We start from the raw sequence: 17806 nt of genomic DNA on the forward strand, positions 1-17806 counted from the left end.
CTTTACATCTTCTCGTCATTTATCACAGAAATGCCCGAGCCCTGCCAACTCATACCTCTGGCCACTCTTTGCCCTTGTAATATGCATATTGTTTCAAACTAAAGTTGATTCAAGCTACATATAGGCACTTGTTTTCCTAAAACAGTTGTGTTACACTTTTAGCAGGTCGCTGATGTATTTATTTTTTTGCTGTTTACTACTGGCATTAATAGTGTTAACTGTAATAAATAGTGACTCAGTTTTGTTTGAGTGTAATCACTCTACACACTGAAAGTAGAAGCCAAGCAAGAGGACTAATTTCCATCATCCATCTGCACAGGAAGTGACATCACTGGTTTTCAGCCATAACTATTTTTTAAAAGAAGCAGCCAAGCATTGAGGACTCGTTTCCATCATTCTGACAGGAAAGACCCAGTCAGTCACCCTGGCACCGTACACCTCGGACACCCGTACCCACTTCTGTGAAGTTCTGCAAGGATCCCCCCTAAGGCCAACCCTCTTCAACACATACTTGATCCCTGTAGTCAGCATCATCTGTTCTCACAACATCCTCTCCTACACTGACGACCCACAATGCCCATGCATATGGAAAACCAATTATGGTGGTCGAGCTTTCTCCTACTTTGCTCCTGTGGCCTTTTCCTAGATATAAGAGCCTTCTTGTCACTTTTTTTTAATTCTGCAAGAAGCTGAATACCTGGCTTTGCAAGTAGTTTCTCTAAGTCCTAGGTGTGGCTAGATTCACACCTGCTCAGCCCCAGGATACCCTTCTGGGTAATAGTGCTCTCCACAAATCTACATAACATCACATCACTGAGGTTACTCTGTCTTATTTACATAGCCTAATGTTTAGGTTTGTAGAATCTTTAATATGAAACAGTATTACAGTCTCTTTTGAGAACCGTAATATGCTGTTTATGTTAAGGAGAAGCTTTTTCCACTATAGCCATTCTAATATACGCACATCAGTTGTATTGTCCTGATCATCTCTTGTGAGACCTTTGCAGGTTGTTTGCTCATTTTTGTTCAGTTGTTATAAATCTCTCTCACTTGTAGAGAATTGCTGTCTACACCTGCATATTGGCTAGGTTTGCGCTATACATATACCAAATACATAGATACATACAATATGGATCTTTTGCACCAGTGTCTTACTTCCTTCCCTACAATATTTGCTGTGTTTTTAGCCCAGATGCTATAATTTTGTATTACCTTACCATCCTCTTATTTGCTTAGTTAATGTATTGAGGATGTAGTTAATTGTGTCCTTTTTAAAAATAAAAACCCTCTGTAAATCCTAGAAACCTGGCTACCCTTTACCCAATTTCTTCCCTTCCTGTAGCTGGAAGTTATGAAAACACTAGTGTCATCCCTATTCCATCATTTCTTATAGTATTAACGACTTTCAGGTAGGCGTCCACCCCAGTAACGTCATATAATTGGTACTGACGTCTGTCCATAGTGACTTGAGCATTGTGATGGACTCTGGCAGTTTCTTGGCTGTGATCTTTCTAACCCTATCAGCTATTTTTCCACTGTTGACTGAAGGATGCTCGTGGACCAGCTGCACTGGCGTGGCTCCCACTTCTTGTTTCACCTCACGCACAGGTGGTTCACCCACCACCTTTCACTTCAGCCGTTTGAGTGTTCGCCATCTTCCCTTGTTTAACGGTCACCATGAGGATATTGCTCAGATCATAAGATTTTTCCAAGGGCATTGATGATACCAAGGTACTCCTCAGTTTTGGAGATATACAATTCATGTAGCGTGGTCCTGTTGCAGGCATGGACTGGACGGGCTGGCACAGGCTGATGTAGAACTGAGAGAAAAAGGGCATCCTGGTCACTGGAGGAAGAGTTAAACATCTGGGGCTCACCGTCCTGGCTTAGTGATATAGCTACCTATTCAGCTGGCTTCAGCGGTCAAAATGTAGTTTTCACCTGTAGAAATAACCTTTGTTGATTCATCGTAACGTTTTGCTTTTATCAGCTTGGGGTTCTCTGTAGGATAATTTCCCATCTCATAGGGGAAACCTACCAACCAACTGTGCCTGTAGTTCTAGGGCCCTGGATTGCATATGGTAAGGCTTGCAACAATACAGATTTTAATAATGCCCCTGCCTGCCTTATCTCTGATGCTATAAAGAATTTTCATTTGTAGATGGGGGTATGTGATCTTTTTATACTGCAAATCTAGCTGAAAGGCAGCGGAAATTATCGTGCTGTCTGTGTTTATTCAGTTTAAACTCCTTTGTACGGCCCACTGGGCTATGTGGGGATTTTAGTTTCTGACTAGAAGCCAAGAACCCAGCTTGCTATATTCCTGCCTCTGGTGCCAACATTATACTCCCTTTTTGGTACTTTTGTAGCCAGATGGTGGATTGGGCAAACGTTTTGATTCTGGCCTGACCTCTGTGGACTTTCTATATAGGTCCATATGTTACGATCATCTCATATTAGTAAAAAATCCTGAAACTGTCCTGTTTGGCAGCTTTTCATTAGGCTCTTTCTAGACTTGTATGTCGTCTCATCAGAACTTACATGCCAGAGACCCCTTCACAAAAATGAAACAGTGATGGATGCAACACTCAATTAAACGCAGCCGCTGTTTATTTCTCTGGGATTCATTCCATTCAATCATTTTTTGCCCACTGTGCATCTGCACAGGAGAGCAACCCCCATGACACTCAGGCTTGGTCCTACTCTGTTAGTTACAGCCCGGTCCGAACTGACTGGCCAGGTCCGCTCTAAAAGGCAAAATAAGCAACCCTATACCAGCTTCACCCTGTTTGGACCTCTTCAGTGATGTGCAGCTGGAATCTTGTGGTGCAGTGAGCACGGGACCACATCCAGGAATACCCAAAGTAAATTAAAATGAGAAAGGCAAAAAGTTGTTTGTATGCTTAAATTAATCTCAGCCTTGGGTAATTACTCTGGGCAGCATTTGTGTCCACTGTGTAACTGCAGGAAAGAACCACCCTCATCCATCCACCATTCCACCAATCGCCCTTTTCTGTGTTCCCTAAGTGCAACGTTTATGCTCGGACCTGGACTCCATGCTTACTGCGCCGTAAGACTCAAGCTACCCTCAGCGATGAGCCCTCGATACACCAAAACCAGTCTAGGTTGTTTGTATTCACATCTGGAGAGCAGTGTGACCTGGCAGTGCGGCCTGGACTGTTCCATTTGGAGGAGGTCTAATGCTGATTTGCAAATAGTGGTCTCTATTTGTGAACAAAAAAAAAGATGGAACGGAATTCAGCCATGAGTAATTACAAGTGGCTGAGAGTAACTCAATCACTCCACCCATCAGGGTTTTGTTTTCCTTGGTGCCAGGGAGCCACTTGGGTGTCAAGAGTGCTCTACAATCACAATCTGAGGTCAGAGGTTCTGTGCATTCAACAATGATATTTGTCTTGCATTGAGCCTGTGGATTCGGTAATTGAAGTATAGTACTACAGTGTAAGGGCTGTAGAATGGACAGTACTGTGAATATGGTATTACGGTCTCACGTGCCTACAGAACCTATTACATTTATGGGATATTACCATAGTCTGAGATAAGAGCCTGTAGAATCCAACTGAAAAATTGTACTATACTCTTAGATCAGGGCCTATAGAGTGCATGTGCCTGAGTACCATAGTCTAAATGCCTGTAAAATATCAATTAAGGTTAAGTAACGTGTTGTGGGACGAGAGCCAATAGAATCAGTAACTAAATGATACTGCTGCAGCCTAATATTAGTCTGTGTGTTCTGTGTAACTGAAGCAATGCTGCACTGTATAACCTAATGCTTTTTAAAATCTTAATATTAGAGGCTGGACAACCTATGCAGAACTTGAGTTATTTTTATTATTTCCTCGATTCTACAGTGCTTTCACATTTATTTAATAATTTCAGAAATGGTTACAGAAGCACCTGTTCTTCTATTTTTCTACAGAATGTGGGGCACATTCGCATTGATGGCCACACCTCATCTGCTGACCGCCAAGCGCTGTGCCAGAAATTCCAATTCTCTGAGAATTACTGCGTAGCTGTGCTGTCCATCACTGCGGCCAACATGGGGCTGACCCTCTCTGCTGCTGACTTGGTGGTCTTTGCCGAGCTGTTTTGGAATCCAGGTGTAAGCCAATGTTGCATTTTTCAATTCTACCTCCATGTACATTATGTAGTGATCAAACAGCTGTGGTATGGGCTGACGCAAGGATATCCCTAAGTAGTAATCAAAGGATAATTGCATTTAGTGATTAAAGGATAGTAGTAATTAAAGAATAGCAGTAAGTAGTGGTCAAAGGACAGTGCCAAGTAGGGATCAAAGGATGGTGGCATATAGTGAGTAAAGAAGAGTGACTGGTAACAAGAGGTTATTAGCATACAGTAAATATGAAGTGAACAACTGCAGTGATGATGGTATGTCATGATCAAAAATGGCGGCATATATTCATCAGAGATTGTGTCATATAGTGAGCAGTGGAAATAGTGATCAGAGGCTAGTGGCGTATAGTGGATATGTAGTTGCAGAATGGCAGTGATAGTGGCACGTGGTGATCAACAGATTGTGTGGGACTTCTCAGGCCAGCAGTTTACAGACCTGTCTAAGCTGCATGTTCATTCTCTACCTGAATATTGGCTGTAATGCCTATTTAAGCTTCCCTTCTAAGTTGTGTGATCCCAGTAGTGCGATATTACTTCATAGCTAAGATTTTTCCCCATGCACATTTTGCCACGTAATGCTTGGTAAAATGTGAAAGGAGAAAAAAAGTCGCAAAAAAGGAAATCGAGTGGTGATTAGGGCGTAAACTTCGATTCTGTTTGTTGTCCCTCATTTCAGTCTCTCAGACTTTGAATTGGGGGATACTCTAACCTCAGAGAGGAAAAAAATAGTGGTATGATTTTTATTTTTTTTGCCCGGTGGTATTACTGTACTGTACAGTAATACACATCCCCGGTCAGATCGGGGGCCATAGCCTTCAAATATGTTCCTTTATCTTTGCTTTTACAATATACTTGTCTTTTCGCATGAATTTTTAAGTCTCACCCATTTGTGAAAGACCTCTAGGAACCATTGCAAAAACTCATGGTGGGCTTAACGTCCTCCCCTTGCTTACCTTTGGTAGATTTTGTTGTCACTCTCATTTCCTTGCTTCTTAATCAATGTCTTGCCTTCAGTGGTGTAGCGTGGGTTGTCAGCACCCGGGGCAAGGCAAGTAATTTGCGCCCCCTAACCCGTGGATTTTAGCACTCGAGTCCCCCCCCCCCCCCCCCCCCCCCAGATGTTGCGCCCGGTGCGGCCGGCACCCCCCACGCTACGCCACTGCTTGCCTTCCTGTATTTGTGATTGTCCCGCCCCTGCAGCTTGACTTCTTTATCATCCATTTGACTTGCTTACTTGTGTTCTTACATTGCCCAAATTTAGGGAGGAAGTTTTTCTTTGTCTTTTAAATATTAGCAGCCTTGAGGACTGTCTCTGTGGTATTGGGAAATATATACCAGAGTGTGCACAACATTTCTTGCTCAGTTTATTGTGCTGCTTTCCTGTCAAATACCCGACCCCACATTGTCCATGTTGTTCCCTCTTCCTCCACTTGCTCTCTCCCCCCTAATATGCTGCTTCTCTCTTTATGTACCTGGACCCCCCCCCCCCCCCTTCACCTGACCGGCAGCATTTTGCGTCCTCCTCATGGGTTTCGTATTTATTCTATTTTTACTAACTGTTCCTCTCACTAGCAGGTGAATGACTGGGCCTATTGCCTGCAACAGGAACAGAGGGAAGTTGTGACCATATAAAGAGAATGAGGTCTTCTCATGGTCCTGGTCCCTTCTTGTCCTCTGTCGAATGCTACATTAAGGCACTATTGACTGCCTTTGGGTGCAGTGCCAAACATTTCCTCTCCCCCAGAAAAAGCACATACATAAATACCAGAAACACTTTACTAGAGAGAAAGGTGAGAATGAGAAGTACAATTTGAAACATTAAATAAATATCCTGACTAATATTATGTAGGTGCCAGGTACAGCTTCACTGACACCTCCTGATGGCTCAGGATGAATTGTCTCTCTTGTGCCTATAGCAAGCTCACTGTGCCAGACAGAAGCCGTATTGCAGTGAGCTTTGGCTCCTCACCTGCAACATGACAAAAATGTAGACAAATGCCAAATACAACTGCTTTCACTGCGTGGTAGTAGTTGAAGGATGTCTGAGGCTATCCTGTGGCCCATTCCTCGAACATTGTCTGCATATCTGTATTTGAAAACTGTGGCAAAATCCTAGGGCAGTCTTTCCTAAGTTCCCGAACAAGCACTACCAGGAAGAATAAGGACCCTAGGGTTGGGCGAACACGGTACTTGTACATGGCAGATGGTTCATCCACTGTTATGTAGAGAGCATTGATTGTAATACTCTTGCAGTACAGCGGTTGAAGCATCTTCCACATTTTTAAGGGGTCAAGCAGACCAGACATAAGACCAATTTGTAACCTTTTACTGAAGTCAGTAAGGATATAGGGCCAGATGTAACAAAAAAGGCATTTGCGATTCGGAAATAGCGATTTTTAAGAAATCGTTATTTCTGATTCGCAAAATGCAATGTATCATATTTGCGATTCGGTAATAGCGATTTCTTAAAAATCGCAAATGCTATTACCAAATCGCAAATTGCGATACCGGCCCTATTCGCATCTATGGGCCTGTAGGCCCATATTTGCGAATATTTTGCATTTTCCAAATTGAGAATTCCTAACTGGAATTTGCAAATTTGGGAAATGCAAACCCCAGGGGGCTGGGGGCCGAAGGCCCCCTCTACTGCATCCCAAGAAGTTTTTTAAGGACATGTAAGGCGCACACATGCCAAAGGGGCATGTGTGCGTTACATGTCAATTTAAAAAAATGCATTTTTAAAATTTGCACATGGTTACCACCAAGTTCAACTTGTGGTATTAGAGATTCCTTAATGCCCAATTCACATTTAGGAATTGCTTGTTACATTTGATTTAGAAATTGCAAATAAGGATTCCTTATTTGCGATTTCTTATTTAGAGAGTCGCAATTCGCGATTCTCTAAACAGGCTCGCAAATTTAAGGAATCGCTATTTTAGCGATTCCTTAAATTTGCGTTGCGAATGCCTTTCATAAATACTGAAAGGCATTTTTGCATTCGCAAACGGCCATTCGCACCGTTTGCGAATGCAAAAAGGCTTGATACATCTGGCCCATAGTGACTCAAATCTAATTTAGGATGAAAAATAGATTAGATTATGAAAAGGCTATAGTTAGGAACTGTTAGAAAGATTTTCCAAATTAAATGAAACAATTTCATAGGACGCATACCTAGTCATGTAATGGGTCATGAAAGGGATGTACCCAGGCACAGTATTTAAATTCACATAACTGTTAATCTGATCGTTCCATTTCAGTCAGTTTCTCAGACCTTCACCTTTGCATAAAAAGTGAAGATACTTAGAAAAAGTACACCTGGTTGCAATGGGCAGCGGGACAGTTGAACTGTCTCTTCTACTTCTTTCTTTGTCAAGTGCAAACTCTGCATCGGCAATATGATTGACTCTTTTTCTCTGTTGCAGACGTTTTGTTGGCAAAGTGCCGATCCTACTGCCTTGTAACGTCTTGCACAACAGATGAAGAAGAGACTATTGCTTTGCAGAAGTAAGACTATTCATAAGGGACAACCCAAAGTCAAGAAAGGACATTAATGTTCCTGTGGTAGTCTGATAATAGAGAACATACACATTTTATGTTACCAGCTGGACCAGGTGGATTGCCATCTTCTCATACCAGGTGCAAGTTTTAAGAGTCTCCTTGTACGGTTTAGGTAGCTGCTCATTTTTGTCCACTTTACCCATGTACAAGTTGTAATAAGTATACAGTTGGGCTTGTGCACTTCTACAAAGTGACCCTACACTATGGCGTTAATAGTGCCTTCAGACTGAAGTGTGGTGCGCATATATACTTGCCACCTGTATGACAATGAGAAATTCACAGCCAGCCATTCGCTACAACACAACTGGCCTTTCTGGAGCTTGTACCAAACAGGCACCCAAGGGAATCCTTTGTGGTGACTTTGAATTGAACCACAATCCATAGTAGCAGTGTTACAAAGCTCTCCTAAAAGTCAGACTCCTACACTAGAGAATGTCCACATAACAGTGATATAACTTTTAGGAGTTGTGATTGTTCAAGCTCCCTTACATCATTTCACTAATTCCTAATGTGGAAGGGCAACCTGCAGAATGTGTGCTGGAGTCCTTTCCATTATACACTCTCAGGCCTTTTTTTTTTTTTTTTTTTTCAGTAAGTAAGTTTATTATGCATAATTAGTTAAAACCTTTGCATATATTATCATAGCTTTAATATCATAAAACAATTTAAAATAGCAGAGAATTCATAATATCACAATTTTGTGGAATCATATATAAAATGCATTTGTAGCGTAATGTCTAATTCAGATTAAAAAGTCTAAGTGAGCTTGGACCATTCGTTCAGATTTCTTTGCAGCTGAAAAACGAACTTCCCGAATTTGGCCAGATCAGCTGGCTCCTTTAGGGCAAACACTAGTGAGCTGGCCTCATTGCAGGTTCTTGTGCTGTGGCGAAGAAGAGTGGCCGTAATAAAGTGCGACGTGCATTCGTCAATGCCGGACAGCAGCATAACAGATGGTTAAATGTCTCTCATTTATATCCGCAGAGCCTACAATTTGTTATTTTGGAAAGAGAGTGCCATTTTAGGTCCAGCTCCTTTATCTCCAGGCCAAACAGCCGTGCGGTCGCAATCTGTGTCACACAAGCTTTCCTGATTGTGCTGGCCAAATATGGCTGAGGTGCCAAGTGCTGTGAACCGTTCGTGTAAGATGCAGCCACCGCTTCTTGCGCAGGGGTGTTGCTCAGTTTTTTCAGGTCAGTTGCCTGGGATAGCGTTTTTATCTGTCTTTTCAGCACAGACTTGATAGAAATACATGACTGCGCCAATTTAATTAGTTCTGCTTGATCTCTTTGAAGGGCGATTAATGCTGTAATTAAGTACTGCGACCAGGGATTCATTCTTGCTTCAACAATAGGGCGGGGAGCTGATTTTAGTGTTAGGTGGGGCCATGGTTATCCTATGGTAGAATTTCAGGAAGGTGCCATGTGGGCCCTGTATTGGCCTCCTAGGCCAAATTCTAGCCTTATCAGATGGCCCCTTATGTACTGCGATAACTTAAACACTCTTTTATAAGATTTGACTTGGAGCTTATCCACCAGTGTGGTGAATTGACCTGGATAGGCTTTGTGGCTATAGTTTAGGGGTGGAAGAACGAAGGCTCTGAGTACTTGGAGAATTAGCCTTGTAGAAGGACTTTTTATGAGATTATTTAGCTGGCATAATCTGGTTATTATGAATTCTGCCTTTACCTTCAGATGATGTAGATGAACTTTGGACTTTCCCTTCGCTGATAGCCACACGCCCAGATAGTTGTACGTCTGTGCTGCTTATAGCAAGTGAACCTAATGGGAATGCTGATATTTGAGTGGCCCTCCAAAGATTATTACTTTAGTCTTGGAAGCATTCGCCTTCATTTTGTTTGCCAGGTTATAACCATGCAGGGCAGTTAATGCTTTTTGAAGCCCAATTCTTGAATGATCCAGCAACACAATATCATCTGCATATTGTAAAAGGGTTAATTTAAGGTTCCCAATTTTTGGTAGAATCAGATTTGCATGTCTTAGCGCCTGGGACATATCTGCTGTATAAAGGTTAAATAAAAGGGGTGCTAGCACACATGCTTGATTTAACCCGTTGGTGGTGGGGATCTCCTTGCTGATGGCAGAGCTCGACAGCTTGACCCTTACCCAGGTGGATGTATAAAGTAAAATTATTTCCCTTAATAGCTTGTTGGGGATTTCCCAGCTTTGGGGCTTGCTCCATAGCAGATTCCTGTCCACCGCATTGAAGGCTGCAGAATAATCCATAAAGCAGGCAAAAGGTGGAGGTGACTTCTTAGCGGCAGCCTAATATATTAAGAAGGAAAGGGCCATGATGTTGTCTGTGGTCACAGAATTTGCCCTGAAACCAGTTTGGCAGACAGGGACTATCCTTGTGGCTTCCACCCAGCTTTGTAATTAATTTAGGAGAACTGAGGCAAAGCCCTTTGCTTCAATATCCAATATGACAATAAGTTGGTAATTAGCTGGATCTTGCCTATCCCCATTTTTGTAGATTGGGTGTAGTATAGAGCTCCCTCCAGCTGGGTGGTACTTCCTGAGACTCTAGACAGGAGCGATAGAGGACGGAAAGAATTGGTGACCAAAGCTCTATATCTTCCTTGAAAATTTGTGCTGGAATACCATTAGGGCCATGAGCCCCAAATGCCATCATTCTAAGCAGGATGGTGGAGATTTCGTCCGGAGAAGGTACAAGTCCCGGGTCTGGGTAAGTATCATACATGCTAGGTTTATCCCTCGGTCGTTCTAAGGGGAATGAGTCGGCTGCATATAGTTTTTTTGTTTACTTGTTGTAATTAGGAGTCTTCATTTATCACATTAGTTCGTAAGTCTCTCTGGCCCATCTTGTTTTTAATGAATCTCCATAGGTCGCCGTGATTATATTTCCTTAGCAGTGAGTAAATGTGGACAGACTCCCTTTCCACCTGTTTGCGTTTTAAGGACCAGATCAACTGCTTGTGCAGCTTAACATGACCCCGTAGCTGTAAGGCTAGCTCCATTTTTGTTGAAGAGTTCCGAGTTTGACCAAATAACCTCTGCAGCCTGCCGAGTCTCCGCTTGCTTTCCATTATGGGAGGCTGAGGAAGGCCCTTTTCGTGGCTCCGTTGTGGGGCGGTGGAGAATCCTGCTCATTGTCAACAATGTAAAGCCGTTACTTGTTTTCCAGGAGTTACATATCTTGGATGCAATCGGTCCACATTATATTCGCCTCATTGTCTGTAGGTCTTCATCCCCCAGAGAGGTTCCTATTGACGTTTGGGTTTCCAGGCGTCTTGGCTTCACCTTCAGATTTACTATGAGTGGGAAGTGATCGCTGGCATTAATTAGTAAAATTTTAAAGGTTACCAGATATTTAATGACTTCATTTGAGGAGAAAATGTAGTCCAAGGTGCTCTTACCCTGAAACCGTCTGTACAGGGGAGCTTATTTCTAGAATATTCTGGATAGAAAAAAGGCAGTGTTTGCTGAACAAATTTTGAAATTGTTGGGCTGCGGGGCATACCGGCTGGTGAGCGTCTGCCCTTGTTCCTAAGGATCTACGGTTGAAGTCCCGGCAGATAATGGTATTGTAGCCAGCATGGTCGCAGAGCAGTACATCCAAGGTTTCTGCTAATTGTGACTTCCTTTTTGCCCTAACGTGGCCGAAAGAGTTAAAGTAGAGGTTAACTATTAGAGATTTTAGCGTGGAGCCTTTTGGTATTGGAATTTCCAGCCTTATTGCTTGCAGCATTGAATCTTGGGTAAGAACCTTGCAGGCTGTAAAATATAGACTGACATTTAGATATGTCGAAAGGTCACCCAAAGATATTTCTTTTTGTTGCGAGTTTTTGCATTTCATGAAGTCCAGGAATTACCATGGAGGAAGTTAGCCAAGTTTCTTGAAGACATAACATGTCAGCATTCCTCAAGAGCTGTTGAGGTGCATCCTGTTTCAAAAGTCTCATCAGGCCCGCCACATTCCAAGAGACAACTGACATTCCGTCGTCCGCGCCTGGTTGACGTATTGGTGAGTATTACTGTAGGAAGTAGCGGGCCTCCAAATTGTGCTGTTTTCTTTTCCAGGGTCGAGGGACACCTTTCTAATGCAATTAGTTGGAGTCAGGTAAGTACAAGATATGGAAAAATTATTGTTTGACACTGATGATTTGAGATAGTCCACCCCTTTTAAAATACTATGTGCTGGATTTTTGATGTAAGATTTCACTTGATTTTTTCTTTTAAGAGGATGGGATATTTAGGCCGGCCAATCATCTATCATTATACCCGATTCCTCAAGGGTTCGCTTGTTTGTCAATACCCGATCGGCTAGTGCCGAGGAGCTTAAGGCCAACATAGTTGATTCACGCTATTTACTGTGTTCGGGTAGCACCTTGAATGCTACTCTCAAGATGTCATCAGATTTTATGTTAGTTGCCTTTGGTAATGCCTTAAATAACCATAACAGGTTTGAGCGATTCAAAACATAATGGCTGCCTTCTGAGCGATATTGTGGTGCGAGTGCTAGCTTAGCAGGGGTTGTGCTGTTTTTGAGCATTCGTTCCTTTCAGTTTATTTACTTCAGTAGCTTTTAATTTTCCCAATTTAAATCCAGCTGTGTCCTCAGGACGTAACATGCTGGGGACTGGGTCGGCTAGCCTACGGGCTTTGAGCTTGTGGGGCAGGACGCCAGCGTTGGCTGGAACTGATGCAGCAGAGTGAGCAGAGACGACAAATTTGGCATCTAGTGTAGGTTTATTGAGATCAGGTGGACGGGCAGCTCATCGTGCTTCATACATGTACTGCTGTTATTATGCACTGGTGGCTGGTTGCTAAGAAAGCTCTGCGTAGATTGATTTGCTGACAGTTTCCGATTTTCCTAGGTTTTTTGTCAATCTTCCTGCACTTAAAGATGGGATATGTGCTTGTTTCTTTAGGGGACCCTCCCCCCCCCGATTTGTTCCATGCTTTCCTGAGCTTGCAATTTTTCCCTTGCCGCTTTATTTTTTGCCTTTTTTAACCTCTTTTTGGCTCTCTTTGATAGCGCCTTTGACCAGTGTAAATCTCTGTTATTTGCGGGATCATTGGGACCAGCTGTATCTCTCTCCAACTCCTGTTGGAGCGGAGTGGAAGATTGTTGTGGAGTAGTATGAAGTTCTGTTTGCACATTCTCTCTAGTGTTTGAGGAGTTGGGTAAGTTGTCCAATTGAGGCAGAAGGACCGAGGGTGTAATTAATGATGGAGATGATTGCACATGTTAGATTGCTATACGCTTTTGTGTGGCCTCTGGAGTCTGATTTACTAATTCAGCTCGCATTAGGTCAGACACTGGCGGCCTAGCAGAGCCTGAGTTTTGCAAGGCAATTTTCCATTCTGAAATGATGGTAGTCAGTACATCCGGCAAGGTGGATAATTTGTCCACTATTGACGTGCAAGCGCATGCAGATGTAATAATGCTGGGTGCTTTAGTGCTGATGCCAAGCCCTCTTTGTTCCAGGACTGTGAACTTCACCTCTAGCGTATTGATGGATTTGGCTACTGCATGTAGGAGGTCCAGTTCCATCTCTAGTTTGTCCAGCTGCCAAGTGAGAGCATTTATTGTGGCAGTCAAGCTTGCATTAGTCGATGCCAGTAGATCACTCTGGTCTTCATCCATTTGGAGTACCGGTGAGGCTACCCTTTTCTGGGTGCTTGGTAAGCCCGCCTGTCTAAGATTGTAAGACGAGTAGTGCTATTTTTCTAGAGAGTCACTGTACTTTTCTTCACTGCTGACCCCCTGTCTGCCTTCCGCAGTGACATATGGGTCTTGCATGAGAGCCAGCAGCCCTCTTGGTTCCACTCTGAGGTGAGGGCAAGCTCTCTCTGATGACTGGCTTCTAGTCATTTGACTGGGTGCTGTGGGGTTTGCAGCTGCAGGGTCCGCGTGCTTCCGCTTGTATGAAGCCCACGGGGAAGCTGAGGCGTTTAGAAGGCTGGTCATGATGATATTTCTAATACCATGTTCAATCCATTCATTGTAGTTTGTATGGTTTGAGTCCGCTGTTATTATGTTGTCTATAATACTATTTGATGATATTTCTGTAGTTGTGTTGTCCTTCAGCTGGATCGACCCGTTGTATGCCTGATCCAAGGGCTTTGCTGAGCATTGCTTAGCGAGGTCCTTGGTCCCTAGAGTAACCCCAGGGGGACGCTGACCAGAGAGTGCTTTTGGTGGTTTTGGTGCTTACTTAAAGAAGTCCAGGACTGTTCTTTGGGCTGGCCTGCCCTGTTTTATTTTTGTAGCTTAAGCACTGTTCCTGTTTGGGCATTTATCTGTTAATAAGTCAGAGCTTTGCACTGGACTAAGGAGTGTCCCTTTGGTGAGGTCATTGTCCCGGTGATACAGCTGTAACCGGGCCATTCTGTAGCACATTAACTCAGTTCTTGTAGATTTAAGGATTTCCTGGATAGAACAACACCACCAGTGCTGAGGACAGAACAGAAGTGATGCAAGGACGCATGCATTTGGGGTGCAGCCACAACGGTGCGGCAGTGTGCAGACCACGGACCTCGACCTCAGAAACGCTGCAACAGTGAGGGGCCTGTGAATACGGGCCCGTGAATAGCGGAAAGTCGCAGAGAAGCCAGAAGATCGGAAGTCCTGAGTACTTGGCACTCGGACCCAAGTAAGGACCTGAGTAAGGAGCAGGGAAGTGTACCCACCCACTGCACTGCCACTGCCCCCCTTTCACCCGTTTACTTCTACCCCAGCGCCCTCAAGGAGTGTGGCGAGCAGAGAGGGTACACGGTCAGTGGCCAAGCACGCGTGACACCACACCTGATATCGGCTCTGAAATTGGACACCTTGGCATAAAACTGTGGTTCTGACCACCCAATTTACTCAACTACTTAATTCAAGGCTGACTGCCTACTAAGACGCGCTGAGACCAAGGAGAGCAGGGAGGCCAATGAAGGACAGGGAAGGGTGGAGTGCAGTGGCTGTAGGCAGCCGGTGCCAAGAGTGTGCCCCAGAGCTTTGCAGAAGTGGCCCGGCTAGTGCTGGGTGCGGCTTGCAGGGCTTTGGCAAGGCTCGCTCCAACCCTTCAACCTCCTGTGTGCTTAGCCCTTCTCCACCCAGATCACACTCAGGCCTGCTTGTCCCGCCACCAACTTGCTATTCCTGAGACCTAAGTTCAACCACAATTACAGCCTGCCGTGACTGTCATGAACGTTGTCCATCTTTGTCCACTCCTGTTTAACCCTACCCACTTCGGTGATACAGATGCCTGCAGCATAGCCTGCAATGCGATGCAACGCAGCCAACACTGCATTCACTGCCCTTAAACACTTTCTCATTCATGGGCACCAGTCCTCATATTCCAGATCCAACACAAGCAGCGTTTAAACCATGCAAAGCCACGGAGAACGACATAAGAAAGCGCTCAGCCCTACTAAACAAATCAAAGTCACATCCGCCTGCCTGGAAATTATCGTACTTACTGTCTTTTCACTGCAGATTTAAACTAGTGGCAAGGCATCTCATGGCCAAACGGGCCTTTAACTCAGGACCATCGAGAACATCACTGAAAGCTACCCAGAAAAATCCACCAAAAGCAATCTTGGGAGGCCCATGTCCAGTTCTGTCTCAGCCCTGGAAGCCCAGGCCCTTGCAACCGTCCAACACTCTTAGGCTTTATATGTAAGTAGTGGAGGTCTTGCACAACTTATACAGCTTGATGCCATAAGAAGCTCTTTTGCTTGGCATGTACTGCATTAACTGTAGCTGCCCTTTGTACATGGTTAACAACTCGTTGGCTGCTATATTCTTTACAGGAGTATAAATACATGGAAACCTAGCAGACAAATGTTCCACAGCAGACCAAAGTTTGAACAACCTCTCATGGTCTCGATGATCCCATGGCAATGATGCAGAATTTTCATTAAAATGCAGCATATGCTGCAGAATCAAAAAAAGATCTCTGTTCATGAATGATGAGAAGCTGGGTGTTGCCCAAATCGTACAAGTATAACAGTAAGACTGCACTGTTGTTTTGTGCACTATTCCCACAAGCTTTTTAGGACCCAAAATGTCTTTCAGCTCCCAAAGAGAGATAGGAGTCCACTGTTGTGCCCTAGAATAAAGCGCCAGAGTCCCATGCTACCTCTGAAACAGATTTGCACATAAATGTGTTTGGTGCACAGTTTCCTCAAGAAACATGCCATCTACAAAGAGATGGAATTAGTCAGTGGGGAAGAATTAGCAGTGTTGGCTTTCCATCCCGCATCTACAGTAAATGGGGGACTTTGTGGATAAAATCTATTAGGAGGCTGCCAAGTGAGCACGCTCCCTGTGCTCTGCGTGGTACCTGCCAGTATTCCAGATTGGGCTGCACTGTCTTTGAGCTATACACATTGTGCTTGTGAATGGACGTCATGACTGCCATGGTCGTGTTCCTGAGAATCACTGGAAGACGAGTCATGATCTGATGGAACTCCACCAACTGGAAAAAGACTTCTAGATTCTGATCCATGATCCTTTCCCTTTGATGCAGTCTCAGTATCAGAACGTGCTCCAGAGCTCCGCTCCATTATTTGAGTTTAGGCCTAATCAGCAGTCATCCAGCAAAACGCAATCGCTGTAAACTGTCTAAAAATGTCTTCCTCGAGCACTGCAAGCTTGGTAAAATGTAGAGGTACTCCTAGAAATGTCAGTGCACTGAGGATATGCTGTATTTGATATGAGCTGAAAGTGATAATGCAGTGCAGTCCCACCTGATACGCGGAGCACAACTCACCTGTTACTGGCACTGTCTGGTGGGTAAATAACATCAGCACACTGTATGGCTTGGTGATCTCATTGATGGGGGGCTGACACACAAGCTATTCTTCGTCAGCCGTCAATATTTTTTTTAACTGGGGAGCCTCTAGTGCAAGTTCTGCCCAAAAATGTATTTCTATTTATTTCTGAACTAATGCTTTTGTCATGTAAGCAATCCAACTTCTCTGATCACTGGTAGTGTTTTTAATGCCCAAAGCTTAGTCACTCCTTTCACTTATGTTTTGTATCTGCCTTAAATTTTCAGTAATAGCTCGTTGAACAGATCAAGTGTGTACCCACAGCAGTAGCCTTAGTATTTCCAGTCTTCGTGTATGAAGCAGTTTGTCCTAAAATCAGGATTATTAGCCCACTTTACAAGCAGCAGCAACTAACTGATCTCAACTTGTTGGTATCAACAAGGTACCAATAGACCTCATCGATAATGAGGGTAAAGTGGAATGACTTGTCCACATAGATCAGTTGTTTTATTTTTTTTAACTATGCACATAATCTTCAAATCATCATGCAAAACAAAGATGTCTCTTTTGCAACCTTATTAGATTTCTGACTGGTCTTCAAATTGACAGACAGTGATTGTTTGTATGGGAATCTAAGATCAAAATTTTAAGAAAGTAATTTTCCGACTCCATGGGCCAGCGTAGACTTTCCATTTGTGAATAAGCAAAACCTTTTTTTTTTATCAACAGAGGGTGTTAAGCAGGACTGTCTGTTGGCATCCCTGGTACATGACATCGATACTGCTGATATGTGTGTTATGTCAAATGTTGATGAAATACAATTCATGCTGTTAGCTGACAATGGCTCAACCCTTAATCTCAGAGCAAAAGAACCCTACAAGCTCAACATCAGTCATGGACAGTTTTTGAATGAGGAATAAATTCGAGAGAAATCCTTAAGAGTTTAGGTTAATTATTTGAAGAATTTGATTAAAAAATTATTGAACTTCCACATCCGAGGAGTTGCCTTACTGCAACAATGAAACTGCTCCAGTAACACTTAGGGTAACTTTCTCTCAGCTCTAGCAGCTTATATTGATGAAGTGACCATTTAAGCACAGCGGGCTTCCAGGAAAAGCGTCTCATTTATAAACCAACACCACCCTTGAAAAGCCTAAAGTAGGCAAGATCATAATTTAGGGTTTAAAGGCGAACACTTGTTCACTGGATCGAACCTTGAAAACATTCAACGCTCCCAACCAAAACCATGTCAGGGAACTACATGGACTTTAAGTTTATCCTGGCTTGGGCCTCGATTTCTCTCTCTTCTAGGAAATCGTCAGCACATTTAGCTAAAAAACCAC

The 17806-nt window shown here is 43.6% G+C and overlaps 1 protein-coding gene across 4 annotated transcripts in view; it reads left to right on the top strand.

Moving 5' to 3' along the window:
• The window catches only part of SMARCAL1 (SNF2 related chromatin remodeling annealing helicase 1), a 303996-nt gene that overhangs the window by 267729 nt on the left and 18461 nt on the right, over positions 1 to 17806 (top strand). For all 4 annotated transcript variants that reach the window (XM_069227057.1, XM_069227058.1, XM_069227055.1 and 1 more), the window contains exon 14: positions 3941 to 4123. In XM_069227057.1, the coding sequence (XP_069083158.1) occupies positions 3941 to 4123 (183 nt within the window). The remainder of the gene's footprint in view (positions 1 to 3940; positions 4124 to 17806) is intronic.

Source organism: Pleurodeles waltl, chromosome 3_2 (genome assembly GCF_031143425.1).
Source record: "Pleurodeles waltl isolate 20211129_DDA chromosome 3_2, aPleWal1.hap1.20221129, whole genome shotgun sequence".
In the NCBI taxonomy this organism is placed as follows: domain Eukaryota; kingdom Metazoa; phylum Chordata; class Amphibia; order Caudata; family Salamandridae; genus Pleurodeles; species Pleurodeles waltl.